The sequence below is a fragment of the Lynx canadensis genome, chromosome A3 (assembly GCF_007474595.2).
Source record: "Lynx canadensis isolate LIC74 chromosome A3, mLynCan4.pri.v2, whole genome shotgun sequence".
NCBI lineage: Eukaryota > Metazoa > Chordata > Mammalia > Carnivora > Felidae > Lynx > Lynx canadensis.
In genome coordinates, this window is record NC_044305.1 from 124,631,230 (window position 1) to 124,659,156 (window position 27,927).

The window sequence follows — 27,927 nt, forward strand, 5'->3', positions numbered from 1 at the left end:
ATTGCTTAAATAAGTGGAATATACGATAGGATACAATATACCCATTAAAAATGATTTAGAAGAATATAACAAAAAAATGTTCACTTTACAAACAAAAAGCAAGTAATAAGATCACAATATACAGTGTGATGCCATTTTTAATAAAAAATATATGGCTATACAAGCAGAGAAAAAGAGATAATACCACATAGCTTATCTTTGGACAGTAGTGTTACCTATGGTCTTTATATTCTTTTTGCTTATCTACATTTGCTAAACTCTCCACAGTAAGTAGCATGACTTCTACAGCAAAATCTATGACAATTTCTTAAAAACTGACCTAGAAGAACTCTTGTGGATTTCGAGAGTGTGTGGAGGATGGCCAGCAGGGAAGGGAGCGGGAAAGGAAGCAGACAATTCATGGAGAATCAGGATTATATACCAGCTTGGCCAGAGGGGCTGACACTGGGACACTTACCAAAGTAGAGCTGTCTGAACTCCTGGAAGAGGCTTTGGATTTGGTGCTCTGAGTTTTTGTGACTGCTCTTAAGAAGTGTGATGGAGAGAGTGGTCACTCCCTGGCCCAAGAGGTCTTATGATCATACAGTCAGTCCCTCAGAGGCCTGTCTTGCACGGGGATCTGGCCTCACCGTGCACCTTCTGGGCTGGGTGGCTACTTCCTTGCACTTGCCCTTGCATCGGATCCCTGTCCAGGCCTGTTGTCAAGACCATTAGAACCAGGATGTTGCAAAGCCCCTCAGGTAGCAGTTTCCTACAGAGGTTGTTAAATGCATATTCCTAGGCCCAGTCCCAAACCATCTGAATAAGAGTATCTGGCTATCTGCCTTGTGAATCCTGAGTATTAGGAATCTGCCTTTTAATAAGCCTCCTTAGGGATTCAAGTTGCAGAACCTCTGCATTCAGGCCTGTGCAATAAACCTCCTTCCCTTAGGTTTCTGGCACACAGAGTCAGAGAGAACTGAATCTGGACGTTTCTGTAAATTAGCACAACTAAGTCTTTCGGTCACGCATCAGAAACTCCAGGATATGAGAAAAAACTTTCTGAATTCAACAGACACCATGGCCTTGCATATGTCCTGGGAGCCTTTTGGAGCTGGGCCTCAGTACACAACGGGAAGGGAAGAATGGGCGTGGCTCTCCCTGGTGACAACTTGTCAGGAGAGGCTTTCAGAGACTTTGCCCAATTGGTCTGAGCTGAGAGCTAGTGCAGCTCCGTTCTCAAAGGCCCAAGCAGCCAGAACGCAGAAATCAATCCACTGAGGCACTCCACCTGTGAAGCTGGAAAGCTGTTAGATAGTGGTCAGGAGTAGGGGAGCCTGGCTGTCCCAGTCGGTGGAGCGTGTGCCTCTTGATCTCGGGGTTGAGTGTAGAGATTACCTAAAAATAAAATCTTAAAAAAAAAAAAAAAAAAAGGTCAGAGTTAGATGGGCCAAAGGGAGGGGCCTCTGACAAAAAGCGGATCAGGATTCAGAGGCCAAAAATTATTCCCGAATCTAGACAGGAGACCTCAGGGGGCACCCATCCATCCCATTATAAAAGGTATATAAAAGGTATATGCTAGATTGTATTATGGTTTCCAAGGATTTGATGTAAAATCCTATTCCTCACACGCTGACACTGGCTTGCCCACATGACTTGCTTTGGCCAAGCACATGTGAGCGGGATTGATGTAAGCCACTTACTTGCTGCAACGTTAAGATCTGTCATCTGGTTCTGCCATCTCTCATTTCCTTCCTTTGCCGCAAGACCAGCATGTTTCAGATCGGGTCTGCCTCTTGTCTGGGTGCCAGAATGAAGAAGAAGTGGAGAGGGTGCCTGGGTGGCTTAGTCAGTTGAACCAGCCAACTCTTGATTTTGGCTCAGGTCATGATCCCAGGGTGGTGGGATCATGCCCCAGGTAGGGCTCTGTGCTGAGCGTGGAGCCGGCTTAAGATTCTCTCTCTCTCTCCCTCTCTCTCTCTCTCTCTCTCTCCCTCCCACTTGCATGTGATCTCTCTCTTAAAAAAAAAAAAAGAAAAGAGGTGGAGAAGAATTGCAGTCAACCTCTGAAGGACACATAACAGAGCAAGAAATGAACCCCTGAGATTTTGGGGTCATTATTACCATAGCCCAACCTAGTCAGAGCTGACCAGTAAAGAAATAGTTTTTTTAGGGTTGTGAAAACAAAACAGTAGTATTCCAATGAATTTTTAAGGAAAACTACCCATATTTATTCCTTAGCCTAACCAAATTTTTTTTTTTTTCAACGTTTATTCATTTTTGGGACAGAGAGAGACAGAGCATGAACAGGGGAGGGGCAGAGAGAGAAGGAGACACAGAATCGGAAACAGGCTCCAGGCTCCGAGCCATCAGCCCAGAGCCCGACGCGGGGCTCGAACTCACAGACCGCGAGATCGTGACCTGGCTGAAGTCGGACGCTTAACCGACTGCGCCACCCAGGCGCCCCTCCTTAGCCTAACCAAATAGTTTTAATGTTTACATATGCCTACATGGAAATGTGCTGAAACAGACCACTGCACTTTATGTTGCTTGTACACTTGGATTTCTTCAGAGAAGGAGCCTGGTGGTGGAGGAGGATCAACTCCCCACTAGAGGAGGCCAGAGGAAAGGGCTGTCCGTGGAGCCAGTGACCAGCACAGAGCCATCTGTTGTGAGGCAGGGAAGTGAAACTGAGCAAATCTATTTCCTTGGCATCATTAGACCGTTGGAGAAAGTAATGCCAAGTTCTTTCTTTTCTTACAGTCTGTCGTGCCTGTTTACTGTCCTGCCAAGGCAGGGGTGGATTTCAGCCCTGTTCTCTGATCTTCCATTTCCTAAAGCCTCAGTCCCACCACAGGCTGGGACCCTGCAGGCCGTAAGGTGGAGTTTACAGAATTCAGCACCGAACAATGCAGGCATCAGCTCTGCCCTCCTGGGGCCTACAGTCTGATGGCGTAGAGAAATAAACTTTTTTTTTTAAGTTTATTTATTTATTTTGAGAGAGACAGAGACAGCCTGAGGGGAGGGGCAGAGATAGAGGGAGACAGAAAGTCCCCAGCAGGCTCTGCACTGCCAGCACAGACCCTGACAAGGGGCTTGAAATCACGAAACCGTGAGATCATGACCTGAGCCGAAACCAAGAGTCGGATGCTTCATCGACTGAGCCACCCAGATACCCTTAGAAATAAATAAATTTATTATGTATCGAATCATTACAAATTGGGTAAGTCCTCCAAATGAGACACACAGGATGCTGTGATGGATTGGAAAAGCACTGACAGTACGCAAGAATCTATTTAAAACAGAATTTTAAAACTGCCAACTGGGGAACATTAGTCAACCACAAACTCTATTTATTAAAATTTTTTTTTCAACGTTTATTTATTTTTGGGACAGAGAGAGACAGAGCATGAACGGGGGAGGGGGAGAGAGAGAGGGAGACACAGAATCGGAAACAGGCTCCAGGCTCTGAGCCATCAGCCCAGAGCCAGACGCGGGGCTCGAACTCACGGACCGCGAGATCGTGACCTGGCTGAAGTCGGACGCTTAACCGACTGCGCCACCCAGGCGCCCCGACACAAACTTTATTTAGATGTTCATGATCACATCTTTAAAAAAAAATGAGAACTGAATGTGGAGGTGAATAAAATAGCATCACATGTGGTAAGTGTAAATATTGTTTCATGCAACTGTCATTTTTGTTGTGTGTATGTTATCTATGTAGTTCTTGGCTCATAATCTAAAATGTAGTTGTTACAATGGATGGTGGTAAAAATAAATTTGAAAAACTAATTAAGATATGGCCTCAGGGAAGGCTGCTTTGAGGAAGACATCGCGCTGATAACCAAGGTGGGAACATGCTTGGCGTCCTCCAGGACAGGGGGAAGGCTGGCTTGTTTGAAGCATGGAGAACAGGAATACAGTTCTGGATATGGAAGTGCTGCAGAGGAGGAGGGACCGAATCCCTCTTTTTGCCATGAAAAAGAATTTGGATTTTTCTTTTTTTAAGTTCATTTATTTGAGAGGTGAGGGAGGGGCAGAGAGAGAGAGGGAGAGAGAGAATCCTAAGTGCTATCAGCGTAGAGCCCTACTGCGTGCGTGTGTGTGTGTGTGTGTGTGTGTGTGAGTGTGCACTCCATCTCACCAACCCAAACCGTGAGATCTGACCTGAGCTAAAACCAAGGGTCCAGCACTTAAGGGACTGAGTCACCAAGGCACCAGCCACCCCCACCCCACCCCACTCCCAATTTGGATTTCTCTATAAGCGAAGTTGCAAGGGTTTAAGAAAAGAAGTGATTTAGGGGCACCTGGATGGCTCCCACTTTGGCTCAGGTCATGACCTCACAGTTAGTGAGTTCGTGCCCCACATCCGGCTCTGTGCTGACAGCTTAGAGCCTGGGGCCTGCTTGGGATTCTGTGTCTCCCTCTCCTCCCCCCTACTCCCTCCCTCTCTCTCTCAAAAATAAATAAATAATAAAAATTAAAAAAAGAAAAGAAGTGATTTTAAGGTTACTGCGCCGAGTGTGAATTTTAGAGGGCTAATAGTCTGGAAGCAGGAAGACCAGATAGGATCTGCTGGAATTCATGTTCATTGTTTCATTTTAGGATCCAGCTCAAATCTCACCTGTTTTTAGAAGCCTGTCTGGTTCCTTCAGGGATATTGTCTCTTTTTCCTAAATTCACCATGTTCCTTTAGACAGGTAGACCATTTATGCCTTTTTCCTTCCAGGAGACTGAGTTCCTGGAGGGTCCCCTGGGTGGCCTCCAGCCCTGCACCACCACCATCTCCCTTCCGGAGAGGAAATGGGATATAGGAGCGCCTTCGAAGCTTCTGTGGGTACAGGCGGTCCTTCCAAGCGGGCAGGGGGCTCCCTGGGGAATGTATGTTTGACTTTCTATTCCTGGTAATATAAGTTCAAATGTTTATGGATGTTTGAAGCTGGGATGAAAGCATTTCTATTCATGCTGCTAGAATCTGAGGCTTTTTTTTTCTTTTTACCGAGAGTCCATAGCAAAAACTTGGGTTACTTGGCTGGGGAAAGGAATGCAGTGTGAGGGGCGAGATGAAACCTCGCCGCAGGCACCCCTGGCCGGAGCGGGAAGGCAGAGCCCTGGGCCTCCTGGGCTGGGGCCGGGGGTCAGGCCTTGCAGGGGCGGGAGGAGGGCGCAGGGCGGCGGGGCTGCGGCCGGGAGGGGGTTCGCAGGCCAGGACCCAGGTTTCGGGAGAGGCGGGGCGCGGGCAGGAGGCGCCCGGACGAGCCCACCCAGACGAGGCCCGGCGGGGGCCTCTGCGGGCCGGGCTCCGGGCACCGCGCCGCCGCCGGCTCGCCCAGACATTCCGTTTCTGCCGCCGGAATGCGCGCACAGGCTCCCGCGGCGCCCGGCCGCTCCTCCCGGGCGCGGCGCCCGGCCGCTCCTCCCGCGCTCTGGCGGCCCGGCGGGCGGAGTGGGCGGGGCCGCGGGGTGGGCGGGGCGCGGGGCGGCGGGACCTTTAAATTGGCCTCCTTGGCGCGGGGCTCAGGCCCGCAGCTGCAGGAACGAGCGAGCCCTCGACGACAGACCCCTGCAGGAGTACAGAGCCCGCCATGCTGCGCCACCTCCCGGGACTGCTCCTGCTGCTCTGGCCGCTGCTGCTGCTGCCGCCGCCGACCCCCGCCGCCCCCGGCCCCCTGGCCCGCCCGGGCTCGCGGAGGCTGGGGATGCGCGGCCCAGCGGGCAGCCCCGGGCGCCGCCCTGCCCCCGCTGCCCCCACCGGCGCGCCCTATTCCGGGACCGGCCAGCCCGGCGGGGCCCGCGGCGCAGGTACGGGGGCGGCAGTGGGACCCCGGCTCGGGAGGGACGCGAGCGGGCACCAGGGAGGGACAGCCGGCAGAAGGGAGGGAGGGAAGGAGGGAGGCCCAGGCGGGAAGGATGAGTGGTAAGGGAAGCGGAGCATCGACCTGGAGAAGCCCCGTGCAGCCGCCAAGTGTTCCGTCCATCCCAGCCTGAGCCAGACTGCGATGCGAGACAAAGAATCCCGTTCCCCGATGAAGCCTGTGGGGGAAACCGGTCCAGAAAGGGGAAGGGCGATGCCCAAAGTCACTCCTAGTGGGGACTAGAATTTGGGTCACCTGAAGCTCAAAGTCCAGGCACTTCCGTCTGCAATTTGGGCCTGGAGGATGGGGCAGCGCGGGAACGCCTCTCAGCGTTCTGGTGCCAGCCCCTACCTCTGAACAAACCTTTTCTTCCTGAGATTCTGCCTTTAGTTCTCTGGAAATCACTTCATCGATAGCCCCACTTCTGTGTGAGTGTTACCCTTCCTCCCCTGGCCACAGCCTTCAGGCTGTCTTGATCCAGTCTAGGATCTGGACCAGAAATCAAACTGGACTTCACACGGGGTGGAGGCAGGGGAGGGGGGGATATCGGGGGTGGGGGTGGGGTGGGGGTGTGAGTCTAAGAAGGAAACCTGAGAGGCCCCCTGGATGGCCCCAGACCTGTCTTGTAATCATCCTGGTCCCCACGTCTTCTTCTGCCAAGACCAGGTGTTCTGCTCCAACTGACTGGGTCCCAATCCCAACCTTTACTCACTTAGATCCTCAAACACCAGGACACTGGGTCTTTGGCGAACAATTCCGTTTCCCTGATTGGTCAGTAGTTGGTTCCTCTGGCAGAGGTTCCTAGTACAGCAGAGCTGGAAGAGCATCTGACACAACCTCTAAAAGCACATAAACAGAGGTTTATCAAATGGCTGAGCAAATCAGTGTCAGAGCCCAGAATAAAACTCCTGAGGGCTGTAAAATCCTACACAAGGGTCTTTCCACTGCTACAGTCTACCAAGCTCTTAAAATGGTTTACGTACAACTTTATCTTCATTACCAAAATGTCCAGTTTCAGTCTTGCTGAAGACGGGCTGCATCAAACCATTTTCTGGGTCTCCACTCTCATTCACCCAGTGACGCTTTATGCCTCAGGTTGCTTTGTTTTGTCTCTCCCCTTCTGCACCTTTCTGGATAATGTTGAGAAGGAGCCAAAGGACTCATTCCTGCATCAGCCCCAGTGGGCTGGATTTGAAATGGTGACAGCATTGGAACCAGGGAGTACCAGGGTTCACAAAGGTTAATTTCAGTGGTAGCCTGCTGGTTGCTCCAGGATGGGAGGAAGGGTGGGGTTGGGAGTGTAGGGAAGCCTTTCTTCTAAAAGGTAACCTTACCTCTTGGTCCTGACCCACCTCCCTTGGGGATGGGGCTGGGAGAGGGAGGAGGGATTCTGCATGGGGTGTTCATGTTCCTCCAAAGCAGCACTGGTCCTGCATTACTTGAAATCCAAACTGATCTTGAATGCTAAGCCTTAATAAACATCACATGTCACCCTTTTTCAAATTGCCTTCTTTCTGCACCCAGAAATTGCTACGCTTTGCTATAGGCTTTTATTTCTAGCAGGACTATCAGAAATCAGCAAAATTGGAAGTACGGAAATCTTTTAGGAAATTCGGATTCTCACTTTCTTGGTTTCTGAGAATCAAAGCGCTGCCATCTATCTAGTAAAGGGGAGTGAGATTCAAAACCAGTGATATTGCAGAGGGCATCCAATCAGGAAGTAACCAGATGTTCACAGAATGTCTTGCCATCGACGTTGAGCCTCCCTGTATTAGTTTTCTATTGATACTGTTGTGAATTAGCACAAACTTAGTGACTTAAAAACAGCACATATGTATTAAGTAAGTGTTCTGTAGATCAGAAGTCTCACACTAGTCTCAAAGGGCTAAAATTGTGTCAGCAGGGCTGTTTCCCTTTGGGGAAGGTCTAGGGGAGACTGTTTCCTTGCCCGGTTCAGCATGTAGAGGCTGCCTTCACTCTTTGGCTCATGGCCTTTTCCCTGTTTTCAAAGCCACCAAAGGCAGGCTGAGTCTCCTCTCCTGCCTCTCTTCCACTTTTAGGGGCCTCTGTAATTACATCAGACCCATCCCAATAGTCCAGGATGAACTCCCGTCTTAAGGTCATTAACTTAATCACATCTGCAAAGTCTTTCTCCCAGACAAAGTAACATACTTATAGGTTCCGGGGATTAGGGCATGGACATCTTTGGGGGGAGGGAGCATGATTCTGTCCACTATATCCCTCTGACACAGGATTCCATGTGAGAAGGAAGGAATCATGCATATTTACTAAAAGAACACAACCGTGGCGTTAGTAAGGACACCATTTGGGTGTTAGTGAAATCATTGTCAAATATGGGCTCACCATGTATTTATCCTTTTACTCCAGTTATGCAGAAACACCTATATGTATGTCCATGGAGGATTTTCAGTATGATTCTTCTTCCTTGTTCCTGATGCATGGTAATCAAGGGATGAAATGAAATTCTGGGAGTTTTTTTTTTGTTTTTTTTTTAAAAGACTTAACTCCTTTTGACTTAACTAAATACATGACATACAGCATATTTCAGGGTGGTGACTCAGAGACAAGAAGCAGGATGTTTACTAGGTACATGAGATAATGTTGATTTTTTTGTGGTGGAAAATACTGCCTCAGAAAGAGGAAGCCATGCAGTGAAAAGCCCCTTTAGGCTGGGAGTCAGGAAACTTGGAATCTAGTCCATGATCTGCTGTTTTCTGACTCCTACACCTCCCTGAACCTCAGTCGTCTCACCTGTAAAATGGGTATAAAAACAACTTCTGCACCTCTGAAGGTTGTTCACAGAGTTACTATGTTGGTACAATAACTGTGATCTCTAAGATGTTATTGAAAATAAGGTATGGTTGGGGCGCCTGGGTGGCGCAGTCGGTTAAGCGTCCGACTTCAGCCAGGTCACGATCTCGCCGTCTGTGAGTTCGAGCCCCGCGTCAGGCTCTGGGCTGATGGCTCAGAGCCTGGAGCCTGTTTCCGATTCTGTGTCTCCTTCTCTCTCTGCCCCTCCCCCGTTCATGCTCTGTCTCTCTCTGTCCCAAAAATGAATAAACGTTGAAAAAAAAAATTAAAAAAAAAAAAAAAGAAAATAAGGTATGGTTTATTTTTTTAATTGAATACCTCCAGGAAGCTGGATAAAACCAAGAGGATAATTTTCAGTTTTTATTTTTAAATTTTTTTTTAACATTTATTTATTTTTGAGATAGAGAGAGAGACAGAGCATGAATGGGGGTGGGTCAGAGAGAGGGAGACACAGAATCCGAAACAGGCTCCAGGCTCTGAGCTGTCAGCACAGAGCCTGACACGGGGCTCGAACTCACGGACCGCGAGACCATGACCTGAGCCGAAGTCGGCCGCCCAACCGACTGAGCCACCCAGGCGCCCCGATAATTTTCAGTTTTTAAAGAAAACTATATAGAGGCATCAATCCTGTTCTAGATTGGGCTTTTTCTGTCACAACCCGTCTTGCCTAGGAGTTTGTTTTGAATACATCTTTTCCCCTAGATCACTGTGTAAATTGCCTTCTTACAGTAGCATCACCTTCCAGCCCCCCTGCTAAGAAAGGCAAGAACCCTGGTTGATGCTTCATGCTCAAGCATCAGTTACATTTCCATTTAGGACTTGGTGTGTATGATGAGTGGTGTGCGTGCGTGCGTGTGTGTGTGTGTGTGTGTGTGTAGAGGAGGAGGAGGAGGAATGAATTGAAAAAGATGTTTAATACCTGGCTTTTCTCTCAGCCAGTCCTGACTTTATGACTTGATTTTGGTGGCTGGGAGAGGGAGGAGTGTAGAATGAGATTGGGGGAGAAAGAGAAGAAGGCAGAGACGGAAACAAAGCTTTGCGGTGTTACTGCAACTTGCTTGGTACTTTTAAGTAGGAAAGATACAAGCTCCTTTGCTTCTGTAGCCCCAGGGCTTAATACGTGGGAGGCCCTCAAGAAAGTATCTGGTGGATGAAAAAAGTGAAAAGGGGGTGACCATGAGAGGTTGGTGGGGGCAGAGGGTGGGCACCAGTGGACGTCTCTGCTTCTGAAAACCAGACACACGGACAGAGTTGGAAGCACAGCGGACATGGGTCAGATTAAAAAAAAATTTTTTTTATGTTTATTTATTTTTGAGAGAGAGAGAGAGAGAGAGAGAGAGAGAGAGAGAGAGACCGAGCGAGCAGGGGAAGGGCAGAGAGGGAGGGAGACAGAATTCCAAGTAGGCTCCGTACCATCAGCACAGAGCCCAATGCAGGGCTTGAACCCATGAACCGTGAGATCATGACCCGAGCTGAAACCAAGAGTTGGACACTTACCCGACTGAGCCACCCAGGCATCCCACATGGGTCAGATTAAGTTGTTGTCATTCTTCTTCCCACTCTCAGGCTTGTGGGGCCCCAGAGTTTGCTAAACCTGATGAATGATGAGAAGGAGGGGGGGGCATTTAGGGCTTCCCTTGGGTCAGTTTTTCCTTAGCACTGGAGTAGGAGAAGGAAATCTCCAGAAAAGCAGTAGTGTGCTCGCCTTGAACTGCAACATTGCCTGAGGTGTCTGTGAGGCCTGGACAGTGTGCAGGTAGGCTGTCCTGAGCTCACCTTTCACACCATTTAGGGACACTGTCCCATTGGCTCATGGCCAAGGTGCCTGAGAAAGAGCTGGAATCCATTCATTCCTGGGAGTCAAGAGGAATCTTGGGAACAAAACTTGAAGCAGAGGGATGAGGTTCTAGGTGAAATTTTGGGGTTCAGCCAGCCTGTAGGTGAGATATTTGGAGAAACTTCACCCCCCGATGTGAATTCTTAGTAAGGAATTTGGAGGGCCTTGGAGTTTTCAACGTCTAAAGGGAGGATGGTCTTGGGGGAAGATAACAGACAGTGGGGTCTCCAACACCAGGGCTCTCTGGGTGTGAGGATGACTCCATTGTTGATTGGGATCAGATTATTGGTTAGTCATGCCTGTTTTCCCACACTCTCCTTTGCAGGTGTTTGCAAGAGCAAGCCCTTGGACTTGGTGTTTATCATTGATAGCTCTCGCAGTGTGCGGCCCCTGGAGTTCACCAAGGTGAAAACCTTTGTCTCCCAGATAATTGACACTCTGGACATTGGGGCGGCGGACACACGGGTGGCGGTGGTGAACTATGCTAGCACCGTGAAGATTGAGTTCCATCTCCAGACCCACTCGGATAAGCAGTCGCTGAAGCGGGCTGTGGCCAGGATCACACCCTTGTCTACAGGCACCATGTCGGGTCTGGCTATCCAGACAGCGATGGATGAGGCCTTCACGGTGGAGGCAGGAGCTCGGGGGCCCACATCCAACATCCCTAAGGTGGCCATCATTGTGACAGACGGAAGACCTCAGGACCAGGTGAATGAGGTGGCCGCTCGGGCCCGGGCATCTGGTATTGAGCTCTATGCCGTGGGCGTGGACCGGGCAGACATGGAGTCCCTCAAGATGATCGCCAGTGAGCCCCTAGATGAGCATGTTTTCTATGTGGAGACCTATGGGGTCATCGAGAAACTTTCCTCTAGATTCCAGGAGACCTTTTGTGGTAAGTCTTTGCTCCCAAATAGAAAAGATGATGTATTCAGACACTGTGTATCCAAAGAAAAAGAAATAAAAGATTTATTCTTTTTTTTTGGGGGGGGGGTGTGGAAACTCTATGGAAAACCAAAATATAAGCAGTGCTTTTCTTGTTTTTTTTTTTTTTTTTTTTTTACCAACATAAACACACTTTGTTGGTTTAGGAATATAGAGTTGCTTTATATGTAACTTGGTTTGCTCATAAAATCTTCATGTTTGCATTAGAAATGTGAAGGTCTAGAAATATCCAGGATAAATGATCCTGCTGTTCCCTGATGGGGTCAGAGAAGAATAAAAATAAAAAACTCAAGACACCTCTTTTCTCCCCTCTGCCCACAGCTCCATTTTCCCCAGATATTTTCTTTAGCTTTACCATCTCTGGATGCCACAGAATTCTACCTGTTTTCCTGCAGAAAACAAGGAGCAGCAGCTGTCTGTCTGTCCAGGCCTGTTTTCCAGTGTAACTGGCAGTCAGGGTTCTGCTTACTCCCTAGATACACTAGTTTTCAGATTTTGTTCTTCCTCTGACTATTCTTCATGGAGGGATGGGATTAGGAATTAGGGAGGTTGGGATTTCAGCTCACTTGTGAGGTAGCAAGAAGCAGATTAAAAAAAATCATTGTTACTGTCCTTCTGTCTTTTTCCCTTTAGGATGGAGTTTGAATATGAGTATGTTAATTAAAAAAATTTTTTTAGGGGCGCCTGGGTGGCGCAGTCGGTTAAGCGTCCGACTTCAGCCAGGTCACGATCTCGCGGTCGGTGAGTTCGAGCCCCGCGTCGGGCTCTGGGCTGACGGCTCGGAGCCTGGAGCCTGTTTCCGATTCTGTGTCTCCCTCTCTCTCTGCCCCTCCCCCGTTCATGCTCTGTCTCTCTCTGTCCCAAAAATAAATAAAAACGTTGAAAAAAAAATTTTTTAAAAATAAAAAAAAAAATTTTTTTTAAATGTTTATTTATTTTTGAGAGAGAGACACAGAGACAGAGCATGAGCAGGGGAGGGGCAGAGAGAGAGATGAAGACACAGAATCTGAAGCAGGCTCCAGACTCTGAGCTGTCAGCACAGAGCCTGCCTGACCCAGGGCTCAAACTCACGAACCGGGAGATCATGACCTGAGCCAAAGTTGGATGCTCAACAGACTGAGCCACCCAGGCACCCCTGAGCATGCTAATTTAATTGGAACTTTTAGCAGTCAAATCCATGAATATGAATTTACTTAAGGCTGGGCTTTATTTTCAGTCACTGATCAGAGTTATGAATGTGTGAGACTCATACTTTTTTAAGTTTCTTTTTTCTACTATCTATCTATCTGTCTGTCTGTCTTTCTCTATCTATATTCATGCTTTAGTTTTTAAAATCATTTAGAGGTATAGTCTTTCAAAGCCCTCCATGGAGTTATCCAAACAGGTATGGGCAAATTTTTAGTTCAGGTGAATTTTATTATTTTTATTTTTTATTTTTAGTTTTTTAATTTATTTTGAGAGAGCGAGTGCATGCATGTATGTGTGTGCGCGCGTGCACAGGAACAGAGGGGTGGCGGAGAGAGAGGGAGAGAGAGAATCCCAAGCAGACTCCGTGCTGTCAGGACAGAGCCCCATGTGGGACTCGATCTCACAAACCATGAGATCGTGACCTGAGCCGAAATCAAGAGTTGAATGTTTAACCAACTGAGCCACCCAGGTGCCCCTGGTTCAGGTGAATTTTAAAATGTAGATACCATTTGCTATGTAATCTATTCCCCATCTCTTTATTTGATGTGTATTAATTAATCACTGATGATATGAAGATAAAGATATTCCTTCCCTACTATCAAGCAATAAAAATAGTTTGGGTATGGTGATGAGACAAACAAGTGAATCAATAATTACAATTGCAAATTTCAAGAAGTCTTTATATCAGAATTAATGTGGAACTCAGCAATCACCAGTTTGTCAGGAAATGGGAGATGAAGTCTTGGTCTGGAGCTAAGTTTGGCCTCATCTCAACCAAACCTGGCTGGTGGCCCCTTGTCTTTCCTGTCCCAAGACACTGGGCCTTCACAAGCTATCCTTGGCTTTGGTGGCATCTACTTAGTATTCATTGGTTTCTCAAAAGAACATGGCTTTCTTTCTCCCAGGAAAACCCCTTATGCTTGTGGGTGAGAGCTTTTCCATAAAGATGCTGGTCTGTGGCAGAGTTGGGTCTCACAGCTAGCACCTGGGTTTGGGCTTGAAGGCCATAAAGTAGCAAGTGGTGAGTGGCAATCTTTTCCTTCTGGTACAAAAGGCCTGCTTGTTCTGGGGGAAAAAATCCCCTCTCTATGGAAAAAAGACTGAGGACCAGCTTGTTGTAGTCAACGGGTTGGAAAGATCATCCCATGAAAAGGCCCTTCTTGGGCAAATATTAGCCTTGACCTGTCGCCAAAGCAGTCGAGGCTGGGTTACCTGCCCAGGGATGCCAGCCTCCTCCAACAGTCCTCCTTGGTTTCTCAGAAATGACTAAATTCATTGATTCTTCTTCAAGGCATGTCACTAGGGAAAAAAAAAAAAATCCAATGAGATATTAACAACTCCAGGAGTGAAACGATGGGTATGCAGTTTAGCTAACATAATCTCATTTATTCTGGTCTTCCTTTTCTTTTCACCTGCTTGCATCAAGCATGTGAGTTTATTCTCCTTGCAGATATTAGAGGCCCTGAAGTTTCATACATAAACATTTGGGCTCAAGGGCCATGCTGCACATTCAGGCATTGCCCTCCACCATTTGCATGTTCAAATATGTATTGCCGCCCAAGAGTGAGAGAGTTCCAGGCCCAGAGGGATGCCTGCCTGTGACTTCTGTTTTGACACAAATGATAGAGCCCTTGGAAACCAGATCTCTGGCTGCAATAGGTCAGCTAGCTCGTAGACCTTCAAGAAGTACATTGTAGTTCTCCCCATGTCTTGCAGTTGGGAAGTAAAAAGTCTTTTTTCCTAAACAGGTGGATAAATTGAAGACCTGACCCATGTAAGTACTTGGCTTTGGCTCCCAATTCAAAATTTCCTTTCTCTTTGAGAGAGTTGACAATAAAATCTGTAATTTTAAATTCATAACATTATTAGTTGAAGAGTGGTATTTCTAATAAGCCAGAGGCCAAAAACAAATACCCAGTGTTTATAGTGAACTATAATTGGAGAGGAACCCAGAGAGTGATGTCTCTCTGACATGGAAGAGAGGTATCTGGAATGTGTCTTACGTGTCAATACTGACTATTGTAAACTTTCTGTGCACAGCCCTGGACCCGTGTGCACTTGGCACACACCAGTGCCAGCACGTGTGCATCAGTGATGGGGAAGGCAGATACCACTGTGAGTGTAGCCAAGGATATTCCCTGAACGCTGATATGAAGACATGCTCAGGTGAGGCTTGCTCAGGGATGGTGTCTGACTGCTACTTACCTGGGGACCTACTCTCTAGGGTTTGGACTGGCAGTATGCTTTTCTCCTGACTGCATTTTGGTTGGCTTACTCTTGCTTATCCACGTTTTTCCTCCAAAATTGTTGCAGAAAAGTGAGAGGAGAAAAGTGAGGTAATATCTAAATCAGCTTATTTATAGTACTTATTATTAGTTTTAGAGAAAAGTGTTAGTAGGGAAATGGGTTAGGAAGGAAGGGGGCCAACACTTTTGGTCCTTTTGAGGATTTGGAACTTTTCCTGGATTTTACTTAATTAAATACAAGCTTCCCCTTTGTCCCTGTGACCAAAGCTGCTTATTGAATTTAGACACAGAAGAAAGTTTAGGGAGGTTCTCACTCATCTAGTATATGAATACTCACATATAATCAATAAAGATGGGAATTAGGTCTATTTTTTTTTTAATCCTAGAAAAAAGTTTTTGAGAGGAAGGAAACTTAGAGATTATTTAATTCAACATACTCATTTTATAGACGATGAAATGGAGACACAACAGAGGAAGAAGACTTATCCATGTCATAGGGTCTGTTAGTGAAAGAGCTAACACAGGACTTTAGTTCCCAACCTCCTGTCTGTTGGTTGGTTGGTTCCCAACCTTCCTGTTGTGCTGAGCTGCCTTGTTTCAGTAGCAGTGTGTGTGTGTGGGTGTGTGTGTGTGTGGGGGTGTGTGTGTGTGTGTGTGTAGTGGCTCAATTAATTTACCATGTTTTCTGTGTGTTTACATTTGTCCTGATCATCTTTTGATAGCTATCAATAAGTGTGCTCTTAACACTCATGGATGTGAACACATCTGTGTGAACGATAGAACTGGCTCTTATCACTGTGAGTGCTATGAAGGTTACACCTTGAATGAAGACAAGAAAACATGTTCAGGTAAGTGGGAGAGGAGGGTTTACTTTTGCTGCCTCCCTATCTATATGCCTCCCTAGCTGGTGTTGGAGGCGTAGGTCATGCTGACAAGGCACTTGGTTGGTTTTTCTCTCTTGGGGTTTTCCCATTTCTGACTTGTCTAGTAAGTCAGACCAGTCTTATTAGACAAGTCAGAAATGGCAGGATCTATGTATCATGGGCCACACGCATGAGTGTGTTGTTCATTTCCATCTCTGTACCCAGCCCTTTCAGTGCTTTCCAGATGCTGAAGACAGTTTTTAGTAGGTTAAAATCAAAGAACGCTCCACAGGTATTTATTACCTACCATGGGAAAAACAGTTACTTCATAGCGGAGAAACCTGGCAGGCATTACTTGAACCAAGTGGTCAGAGTGAACACCTCCAGTAATGCCCTGTGGTGACATCATGCATCTCCTGACATGATGTCCTGAGGGCACCATAGTACTTCTGTTGTATTCTTGCTAAACATCCAGAATCATGAGGAAACTTCAAACAAACCTAAACTTGGAGACATTCTACAAAGTGATTTTCCACCGTTTCTCAGAAGTGTCAAGGTCATGAAAGATACAGACTGAGCTAGGGACATGTGACAATGAAATGCAATGTGGGTCCTAGATTGGATCCTGGACCAGGAAAAGGACATTAGTGGCGGAACAAATGGCAAAATTTGAATGAGGGTCTGTAGATTAGTTAATAGTACTGTGTCAGCGTTAATTTCCCAGTTTTGATAATTGTACCATGGTTGTATGGGATGCTAACATTTGGGGAGATGGGTGAGTACAGGAATTTTTGTACTATTTTTGGAACTTTTTCATATGCCTTGCGATGATTTCAAAGTGAAAAGTTTAAAGATAAAAAATAGTTGAAAAGTATCCTGTCTGCATACAGAAAAGTGCACTGAGTTTGGGTCTTGAGTTCTGATGCTGCTCTGAGTCAGCTGGTTTCCTTTGGATTCAGCTTCCTCACTTATTTATTTATTTATTTTTTACTGTTTATTTATTGTTGAGAGAGAGACAGAGTGTAAGCGGGGGAGGGGCAGAAAGAGAGGGAGACACAGAATCCGAAAGAGGCACCAGGCTCTGAGCTGTCAGCACAGAGCCTGACATGGGGCTCAAACCCACGAATCGTGAGATCATGACCTGAGTTGAAGTTAGACGCTTAACTGACTGAGCCACCCAGGCGCCCCTCAGCTTCCTCACTTATAACAGGAGAGGGCTGAATTACAGTTTCTTCAGATTCAAATTTGATGTCTTTCTAAATCTAGTGTAATTAGCCACATATTTGCTGGTATCCCTCTGATTCAGTGTAAATACAATAAGTCCTGAAGGAATGCTTTAGAAAGTATTTATGAGATACTTAGATTATAAAAACTCCTTCTTGGTGATTTTGAAGATCAGTTGGGGAAAGATGAAGAATAAGCACTGTGTGTGCAGGATTTTGTTTAACTCAGCCAACGTCCAGTATGAGCCAATAGTACAGATGGCTGTGGAAAGTTTGTAAGAGGTTTGCCTCTTATATATTTCTAGCTGCAAGTAAGAAGATTGTTATATACGGGTAATACAAAAATTTTCTCCTTTTCATTTCTCTTCTCCTGGACTTCTGTTTGGCAGCTCAAGATCAATGTGCTTTTGGTACACATGGCTGTCAGCACATTTGTGTGAATGACAGAGGTGGGTCTCATCACTGTGAATGCTACGAAGGCTACACTCTGAACGCAGATAATAAAACGTGTTCCGGTAAGGTCCACTGAACAAATTCTTTCGTTGTTGGCTCTTTGTATGGCAGGGAAACCAAGTTCCAATTCACATAGTGAGCGATTCTTAAAGACAGTTTAAAGAGTCGGACTTTAGACCGTCCACGGTACTTATAGACGAAGACACACATAGCTCAGACAGCAGTGAGCTCGTTTCATTTTGCAAATACAGCTCACTTCAGAAATGGGTAGGGAGGGGGGGAGATGAGAAGAGCTAATTGAATGTAGGGTCTTTATCCAGGAAAATTTTATAGCTCTGTATACTGGGGACTTGTAAAGCAAATGGGAACTTTAGAGGAAGTCAGTTGGACAGTAACTATTTGGTGTGATAGGCTGAACTGATCTTTTTCCAATTAAAACTTGGCCAGGAACTTTTCTGTAGTGTTAATCTTAAAGCTGGATCCTTTTAGTAAAGGAGACTTTGTCAATGACTAAATTAGACCCACACAGATCTTCCAGTAAGTTTGAAGTAAGTTGTTCCCTGACAGTTTCTAGATGATCAATCTTCAGTGAATCTGAGCCTTATGACTTGGCCAATCCTCATTAATTTGACTTAAACTCACTGGCAGAACAGGGTGGCATTTATAATGTAAAAACACTTTCTAAGAGAAATTCGTGCCTCTCAAGGCGGTGTTTAATTTTGGCATATTCAAACTTTTAAATAAGATTTTTATGTATATGTTCCTATCCCTTGAGGAGACATATTATGTGACCTTTTGAAGAGAGAATAAGGGAAATGGCAAATCACCAATTCCCTTTAAAAAAAAAAAAAAAGAGGGGCGCCTGGGTGGCTGAGTTGGTTAAGCATTCGACTTCAGCTCAGGTCATAATCTCCCTGCTCGTGAGTTCAAGCTCCGCATCGGGCTCTTTGCTGTCAGCCTGGAGCCTGCTTCGGATCTTCTGTCCCCCTCTCTCTGCCCCTCTCTGGTTCTCTCTCTTTTTCTCTCTCAAAATAAATAAATAAACTTAAAAAAAATAAGAAAAATAGGGGTGCCTGGGTGGCTCAGTCAGTTAAGCGTCTGATTCTTGATCTCAGCTCAGGTCTTGAGATCAGGGTCCTGAGTTCAAGCCCCATGTCGGTCTCCACACTGGGCATCCAGCCTACTTAAAAAAAAAAAAGAAAAGAAAAAGAAAACAAAACAAATCAATTAAAGAATACTGAGTACCTATTTTTTTTTTCCAGGACTGTGCAAAATGCTGTGGGGATGTAAAGAAATGCATTTTGTGTCTCTGAGCAACTTCTAGACTGGGTGCAAAGAGAACCAACACCTTGAGAAAGCAGAGACTAGCCAGGAAGAGGGATAGACAGTAACCGAGGGCTGTGGATGCTGGGGAGGTGGGCTGCCTGGAGAAGGGTATGGAGTGGGTAGGGCAGGAGGTGAGCCGTGAGGATGGTGAAGGTTTAGACAGAGGACTGGAGAGCCAGATGGCCAAGGGGAGTGGCTTGTGTTGGTTTGCTCAGTGATAGGACTAATTCCGTTGGGGTGGAGAAGCCTCATGGCTGTACTTCTCAAACTGGTTACAAATATCCCACTTGGTACCTTAAGCCACCAGGAACACTGAAGACCTCGAAAAAGGAAACTAAAACAAATGTACACTTAAATTAACAGATATTATGCAATAAAGTAGAACATTTTATTTTGAAAAAATCAAAGAAAGTGTTCAGTTAGGGCAGACTACCCCAGGCAATACTCCCAGGTCACAATATCCAACATTCTTCAGTGCCTGCTGTATGCTGTGCATGGTTCTAGGCATTTTCTGTGAGCAACTTTATGAGGAAACAAGGCATAGACAGGTTGAATAACTTGGTCCTGGTCACTCAGCTAGTGAGTAGCAGAGTGAGGATTTGAACCCAGGCCCTTACTCTGGTGGTTACACATGCTCTCAAACACCAAGCCATACTGTTTCATGGTTGCAAAGGTAGCTAGAAGAGCAAGGCCAGGTTGTGGAAAGTTAGTGTTTATATATTTTAAAGTAATGATGGATACTGTTCTAAAGCTGGGGTACGTAACCTGGGTCACATCCCCTCCAATGGCCTGCTTTCCCCTGCTGGCCAGTAGCAAGGCTTGTAGATTAAATGTGGAGCCCCAGATTGGGGGGGCTGGGGGTGGAGGCATGGCCCGTTGTTGTCGGTAGAGCCGCTGGTAGCCTGGGATGAGGGGAAAAATGAAACATTCTGCTATTTGGCATTTTGCTAGAAAAATCTGAAGTAATGAAGGGGAATATCAGTGTTAAAGCTGGAAAGATGATCTATGAATAAATTATGTAGAGACTTGCATTTCACTCAAAGCTCTTTTATTAAAAAAAATTGTTTTTAATGTTCATTTATTTTTGAGAGAGAGAGAGACAGAGACAGAGTGTGAGTGGGGGAGGAGCAGAGAGAAAGGGAGGAAGACACAGAATCCGAAGCAGGCTCCAGGCTCTGAGCTGTCAGCACACAGCCGGATGCAGGGCTTGAACTCATGAACGGTGAGATCATGATCTGAGCTGAAGTCGGACGCTTAACCAACTGAGCCACCTAGGTGCCCCAAAGCTCTTTTATAGGCAATAGTGAGCCATGGAAGTTTCCTGAGTGTGGAGGAACACTTAAGAGTTAGAGGGGGACAAACCAGTTAGGTTGGTCTCCTGTGATGTTGGACGAAGAACCTGTGTTTCCATGAAAGACTTTCTGGGTTTATTAAGGGAGACCTGCTGTTTTCATTTGTCCTGGGCCAGTGTGGACATGGGACCAGACAAGCACAGCACTTTTGTCTGCTCTCCACTCAAATCTGGGCAAACCATCTACCTCCTTGTAATATATTTACTGTGACAGATAATAAACCCCTCACTATCCAAACATACACATCTCCTCACCATCATCACTGTTATCGCAATCTCTTTGTGTATGTGTGCATATGTGCTCAGGCTCGTGTTTTCTCTCCCACTTTGTACAATTTTTTTTTAATGTTTATTTTTTGAAAGAGAGTGCAAGCCAGGGAGAGGCAGAGAGAGAGAGAGAGGGAGAGAGAAATCCCAGGCAGATTCCATACTGTCCATGTAGAGCCTGTCGCGGGGCTCGAACACACAAACTATGAGATCATGACCTGAGCCGAAACCCAGAACTGGATGCTTAACTGACTGAGCCACCCAGGCACCCTTTTCCCACTTTGTACACTCTTAAGGCCAGGCCGTTGGTCAACACAGCATCAAATTTAGCTCCATGTGCAAGTAGGTCTCTAATACATTATTTTTGGTGATGGTGATGATGATCCACGTGTGGCTGGAGATGTTGGAGGCATTCGTGGTCATCAGGAAAAGCCAAAGGTAAGGTCTGAGCCATATAATCAAAGTCAGAACTGGCCGGGAGCAAGGCAGGAAAGAAAGAGAAGGCACCCCCTAGATATCTGCAAGAAATTAAAGGGAAAAGGGGGGAGCCAGGAAAAGGCGAGGCTAGAGGCATGTGAGATGTAGAACAGGAAAACAGGCTTTCTCCTGAAAAGTGGGAGATTTGTTGCTGACAACTGAAGGGTTCATCCTCAGCATCTGTTGCCTCCACACCGAAGTTCTTCTCACCCAGAAATCTGCGTTTGGTTTCCTGCTGTAACTTGGGAATATTTTCTTTCCTGCCGCGCTCCCGGCCAGTTCTCAGCAAGTGTGCTCTGGGCTCTCACGGCTGCCAGCACATCTGTGTGGACGACGGGGCAGCGGCCTATCACTGCGAGTGTTATGCCGGCTACACCTTGAATGAAGACAGGAAGACGTGCTCAGGTAAAGACTGGACTTCAAGCCTATGTCATTTGGAAGGACAATCTTCCAGGAGGAAGCCTTCCTCTCCAAGTCTGAAGCACAGTCCTGATTGTTCCTCCCAGTCCGAATCCTCCAGTGGCTCCCAGTTGTCTTCAGAACAAAACCATTCTGCCCACGGCCATTCATCCCTCGTGGCTCCTTCCTCTGTCTTTGTTTCTCTTTCTAATCACAGTCCCGTCCTAAGTTAGAGTTTCTGTTGTGGTGGTGGTAAGACACATAACATACAACTTCACGTTTTAAACATTTTTAAGATGTTTTAAAAGTATAGTTAAGTGGAGTGCATTCCTATTGTGCAACCATCCCACACTCCATCCATAGCACTTGATCATTGCAAACTGAAGCTCTGTACCTGTCCCCTCTCTCCCTGCCCCTGGTGACCTCTCTTCTTCACCCGGTCACTCCCTTTATCCCCAGATTCGTTCCTTTCCATGTCCTGTGCTCCACCACGTGGATATTCCGGAAACATGCCCTGCCCGTTTCCACCCTCTGCTGGGATCCCCTTCCCTTGCCGCTTTTGCTCGTCAAAATCCGAGAACCACATCCTTGCCATCATTTGGTTTTGTTGCATTGATTTTTTGCCAGTCTCATCGATGCAAAAAAGTATCTCCCCGTGGTCTTTATTTCTTTCATTTCCTGGTTGCTAGAGAGGTTAAGCACCTCTTCCTGTATTTTTTGGTCATTTCAGTTTCTTATTGGGAAATGCTATTTATGCCCTTATTTTTCTATCTGGTTATTTGTATTTTTCTTACTGACTCAAAGGAACTCTTCACATCTCTGGATATAAATTTTTTGTGTGTGTGTGTTGGAAATATCTTCTAGACTGTGTTTATATTTTTACTAAAGGATGTGTCTACAGCAGTATTCATAATATTTTCATTAGTGCAGTAACTTTATTAGTGTTTATTTTCAATATGCTTCATTACCTGGATAAGTGTTCTCTAAATTACTTTGTGTGAATTGAATACTGAAAAAGAGTGTTTGTTTGTTTCTTTAATTTCCAGGCCTAGTTTTAATTTTACCCCCTCTACCAGGGTTCCCCTTCTACTTCTGTTGAGCTCCGCCCTCTTTCAACGCAGGATGCCTTGTGTTGTGGTTACTTGTGTGTTCCTTCAACCATTCCTTCCTCCATTCGGCAAATAGAGCGCCTACTATGTGCTAGGCACTAGGTATATAATTGTGAACAAAATAAGTATGGTCTTCGATAATAGTCTAAAGGGAAAAGACAAGGAAGTGACAATTTATAAATGAAATAAGAGCCGGGGTAAAGAACAGGGTCCTCAGACAGTGTGGGTTGGGGGAGTGCCTGGATGAGGAAGTGACATCTGAGACCCGAGCATCAGCCATAGTTAGGTTGGGACTGGGGGGCTGGCGGATGGAGGGAGAACAATGCCAGTCTGTGCTTGTGCGGTGGTGGCTTTGGTGGGAGAGGAGGGGAGAGAAGCCAGTGTGAGGGAAGCATGACTAGCCAGAAGAAGCGTGGTATTAGATAGCTGGGAGAGTGAGGCAGGGGCCAAGTCCTGCTGATCTACTGGGGTGAGGGCAAGGAGTTTATATTTTATTCTATGGGAATGGGAAGTCACTGGAGAGTTTTAAGCAGCAGAGGCATTCTGTTTATATTTTCACAAGTCACCCTACCTGCTGTGTGGATTGCAGGGGATGAAAAGCAGAAGACGGGACCAGTCGGAGGCTGTTGCAGTGGTCCCAGTTTGGGCGAGGAGGGTGGCAGTGGTGACAGAAGCAAGATGATTTCAGATACTTTTCAGAGGCAGAATGAACAGGAACCAGGGAATAGGGCAGGAGAGGAATAAGGATGATTTTCCTATTTCAGCCTTGAGCAGCTGGGAGGAGGATGGGGTATCTCCGTTGAGGTGAGGAAGACTGAGGCTGAAGCAGATTTGGGGAGCAAAGTCAGAGTTTGGGACTTGTATGTTTATGCTCCTGTAGACTGTGAATTCCAATCCCTGAAGATAGTAGATGTCTGTATTCCTAGCATCCTCCATGGCCCCTGACAGTTACTTGGTAATTACTTCTTCATTTGAAGTACGGATGGATCAGCTTCTTGAGGAGGGCGAGGGTAATAGGGAGCAGCTTGCTTCTAGAATTTGAGTATGTCAGGGTACTGTCACCCTATCTAGGTGTTTAATCCTCAGAAACATCAGTCTTGGGCATTTTTTTCTTCTCCTGGAAAATGGGGATTCCGGTATAATTTATGACGGGTTAGGTAACGACCTCACTTGTCTAGCCATTCACTTATTTTCTCAGCAAGTGTTCGTGGAGCTACTCATATATCTAGTACCCTGTCAGGTCCTGAGGAAGGAATGGGAGACAAATCAATGTTTTTGTAGTTTGCAGTGTATAAGTCTTGTACTTCTTTTGTTAAATTTTTCCTAAAGATTTTATTCTTTTTGATGATATTGTGAATGGATCTCTCTCTCAACTTTCAATTGTGCTATATCCTAGTTTTAAATTTTCTGTGGAGTGTTTTAATTAGAATACCCCGCTAAGCCCTTGCCCTCATAGAGCTTATAGTCTATCAGGCGAGATAACACTGGAAAAGTATTCTAAGTGCCAACTATATGCTCGGTACAGGGATGATGGGCATGTACTTAATTTCAGTAGCTACTTTCTGGCTTACTGACTGACTGGTTTGGACTGGCTATCCCTAAAAGTCAGCAGGATTTGGACAGGTAGGTAGATTATATTTAATCAAGTGAATTTATGGTCCCCTCAATAGCCTATCTTTGTAGAATGTAGGAGAAAATGTGGGAGCAAAGGACCACTCCCTGTCCTCAGGCGGTGGTACCACCCAACTGCAAGATTGTATACCAGTCTTCAGACCTGGGAAGTTACTCTTACTTCTGTTAGGCAACTTTGGGGGCTGTGATACTGAGTAGGAATAGCTGCCTCACTGTATTTCAGAGAGAACTAGAAGTTAGCATTATCATTCTCCCAGGTTATTTGCTTAAATGTTGTTACCAACCTGAATTTTTTAGTTCCAAAGTATTTATGGGTAAGAACTAGAACTCTCAATTCATACCATCCAATAGAATAAGAGTCTGTATAGGACATCAGGAATTATCCTTGAATTTAATCCCTTTATTTCATTTTATTCATTTAATCCTTGAACATTTTGGCCAAAGAGAGAACTGTTTTCCTCATTTTCATGTCTTAATAAGGACACAGTATCATAATAAGATTAATTATCTTAGCTCTGTATGTTTGGCTTGCGCCTACATCAACTTTTTAAAATTTTCCTTCATATCACAGAAAGTTTCCAACGATCACAAAAGTATAGAGAATATAGTGAACTCTCATATAACCAACACCCAGCTTTGGCAACTGTAAGCACTTCCCAACATCTAATTCAATTTCTTCTGTGACATTAGCATTCCAAAGTATTTTCTCCTCTTTCTGTGTGCTTATACCCTTTTACCTCCTGGAAAATGCATTTAGGTAAGTCTTAAAAATGGAAGTATTGAATTGTAGATTTCCTGACTTGCTATGATTTCTAATTAGCTGTAACATTTTGTATACTGTCATCATCAGCCATTCAAGAAGCACGAAGACTCATCTCCACAGAAGATGCTTGTGGATGTGAAGCCACTCTGGCATTCCAGGATAAGGTCAACTCCTATCTGCAGAGACTGAACGCCAAACATATCCTTTCTGGAAGGTTTTCTGCTTCTGCTTTAAGCCACCCTCAGTAGTACAACTGAGCCAAACATTTTAGGACATTCCATGGGATAAGGGCCCTATTCATTACATTTTAAGATGAGCAATAGTAATACAGTGTTTATTTTTTTAGAGTTCTTTTAAAATATTTTAATAGACTGTTTTGCCCAGTTAGTATTTACATGTTAAAAGCTGCCTATTTGTTTCTCTAGTGCTTTTCCAGTAGTATATGCTAATTGAGTTCTTATTAACAGATGGAGCTATTATGCTAGGATCCCTTAATATGGCTCAGTTCAGAATCTGTGCATGTACAGAATGAGTTAGCTGACTAGTGAGGCAATAGCTCAGACAGCACATATACTGGCTAGCCAAGTGGTCAAAAGCAGATTTCAAAATGTAACATGTAAGAAATGTGTAAGATTTCAAAATGTACCATCTAAGAAACTGTAAAAATCAGTTATTTTATTTTTAATTTTTTTTAATATTTATTTATTTTTGACAGAGACAGAGAGAGAGAGAGAGAGACAGAGCACGAGTGGGGGAGGGGCAGAGAGAGAGGGAGACACAGAATCCAAAGCAGGCCCCAGGCTCTGAGCTGTCAGCACAGAGCCCAACACGGGGCTTGAACTCACAAACCTTGAGATCATGACCTGAGCCGAAGTCGGACGCTCAACCGACTGAGCCACCCAGGCACCCCTAAAAATCAGTTCTTTAACCAAAGGAGTAATTCAGGAAAAGTACTTTTTCTTAGACAGCTCAAGTTAACAACACTGTCCCTAGGGATCTTAGAGGAATGGTATTCAAATGGTGATAGGGACATGGGGGTGGTGCACAGAAAGTTGTACCAAATTCATTTGCAAATCCTTAAGCTGACCTTCCTAAAATGCTACAGGGACTCAGTTGGCATTCTCTGTTCCCATTTCTCACTTCACATCGCTGTTCTCCTGACTTTACACCAGGAAGGCAGCCTCAATCTTCTACCAGCCTCAATCTTCTAAGGTGAACTTCTTGGAAAAGTAAAATCTCCAGAGAGCCAAACAAAGGGATGGATGGTTCAACAGTTTTTAAATCAAGGCCTCATAAACACCACTCCCCCAATTTATTCCATTAAGAGATACTTTTCCAATTAAAGTTTGCCTTTCATCTTTCAGTTTTAGTAATTTTTTGCCAAAATTTGTAATTTATTTGTTGTTTGATCAATTACATGCTCATATTAGTTGTAATGATAACTCAATCCAGATGATTAAAAATACTGGAGGCCTTATGGTCAAAGAAAATTAATTTAAAGGTAATTTCAATATCAATGTTTATGTGCTTGTTGTTTGTGTTAAGTTTATTTCAAAGAAGTGTTAATAGAGATCAAGAAAAGATTTCCAAGATTCAAAGTAGAATAAAATTCTGTGGAGAAAGTAGAAAGTAAATATAAAGTCAAGGAAATACAAATTCCTTTATTTTAAATATTTTATTTTGGAAGAATGATAGTAGGTATTGATTCAGTATGGTATTAATATTACATAGGACATTTGGAAAACTAATTTAGATTTTATTTTAAAAAATCAGCATTTTTAAAATGGCAGAAATTACATATTTTGTAACTAAAATTTATGATGAAAATTTTCATCTAATTTAAATATGCACAAGGCAGCATTTATTTGTCAAAATTATTTTAGGGGATCGGAGCAAAAAGTTTGAAGACAAGGGCTCTGTATCATCTCTGAAGACCACTGCTTTGTAACAGGACTCTAAAGAACAGAACTTAGGAGTTTTAGGTTCAATTAGATTTTGCTGAGAAAATAATTTCACTCTTTTTCTTCTTTATTTACAATAGAATGTAATTATTCTCATTTATCTTGTATTTAAGTGTATGAAACTGTGTTTCTGTTTTCTGATGTTTAAAAATAAGGGTACCTTGGCTCAGTTGGTTGAACGTCAGACTTCAGCTCAGGTCACGATCTCATGGTTTGTGGGTTCAAGCCCCGTGTTGGGCTCTGTGCTGACAGCTTAGAGCCCAGAGCCTGCTTCGGATCCTGTGTCTCCCTCTCTCTGTGTCCCTCCCCTGCTCATGCTCTGTTTCTCTCTCTCTCTCAAAAATAAATTAAAAACATTAAAAAAAAAAAGGCATTGGCCTTAACAACTAGTCACTTGATGACATTTTAGGGAAGCTGCAAGAAAATGAATCTGGACAAATACATCGTTAAATTACTCAAAATTTTCACCTGGAAATACGGAGAGCTTGGTGTGTTTGATACTTTTGCATACTTCCATGTTCCTGCTAATATCTGCCCTTACAATTGCCTGAATATTACTGGATAAACAGTACGAGGATCTTCTAGAGAATCAGTGTCATTTTTTAAAGGAAATAAACATTCACATCCTTAAGAGCAAACTTTAGTGTCTCTAAGCTATGACTGTGAAATGATTGGTAGGAAATAGAATGAAAAGTTTAATATTTCTTTATTTACCAATTGAGCCATTTAATTTTTAAATGTTTATATTAGTAAGATAACCATACTTACAATGGGAACTTTTGACCTATTTTCTCTTGACAGTATTTATAGTATAAACCAGACTTACTACTCAGAGTGTAAATTGTATGGAGTATTTACACATAAAAAAGTTCATATAACTAAATTGAGGTGAATATAATTTAGCACTGTTTAACACTTTATTTTTTGCTCTTTTTTTGCTAGAGTATTACTGAAGCTGTGATCAGGGGATTGTAATACACATCTCTAAAAATAGATCAAGTGAACATTACATGAAACATTATAAGAAACATGTAACTAAAGATTTTAGTTTTGAATTAAGAGTGTTATAACTTTATACCAAGGAAAAACTATCCTACTTTATCTTTACTGTTTTACCTTAGGATCCAATCAATAAAATTATATTTTTATAAATATCACTCTAACAAGTAACAAAAGTAATGTTGTCTTTTTAAATTTTAATGATAAGCGTAACCATTCTTCACT

General features: G+C 44.6%; 1 protein-coding gene across 1 annotated transcript; it reads left to right on the plus strand.

The window, feature by feature from the left end:
• The first annotated feature begins 5,564 nt into the window (after positions 1–5,564).
• MATN3 (matrilin 3) lies at positions 5,565–27,153 on the plus strand. Its single transcript, XM_030309063.1, has 8 exons — positions 5,565–5,781; positions 10,829–11,395; positions 14,674–14,799; positions 15,602–15,727; positions 17,355–17,480; positions 21,119–21,244; positions 24,830–24,940; positions 27,098–27,153. Exons 1-8 carry the CDS (start codon positions 5,565–5,567, stop codon positions 27,151–27,153), a joined length of 1,455 nt encoding a protein of 484 aa, XP_030164923.1.
• The last annotated feature ends 774 nt before the right edge of the window (positions 27,154–27,927 follow it).

Bases quoted from the DNA above. Each gene is read 5' to 3' on its own strand.
- MATN3 (XM_030309063.1), top strand. From the start codon at position 5,565: ATGCTGCGCCACCTCCCGGGACTGCTCCTGCTGCTCTGGCCGCTGCTG. The intron at 14,800-15,601 runs GTGAGGCTTGCT...ATCTTTTGATAG, and splicing joins TGATATGAAGACATGCTCAG to CTATCAATAAGTGTGCTCTT. The intron at 24,941-27,097 runs ATATCCTTTCTG...ACAACTAGTCAC, and splicing joins GCAGAGACTGAACGCCAAAC to TTGATGACATTTTAGGGAAG.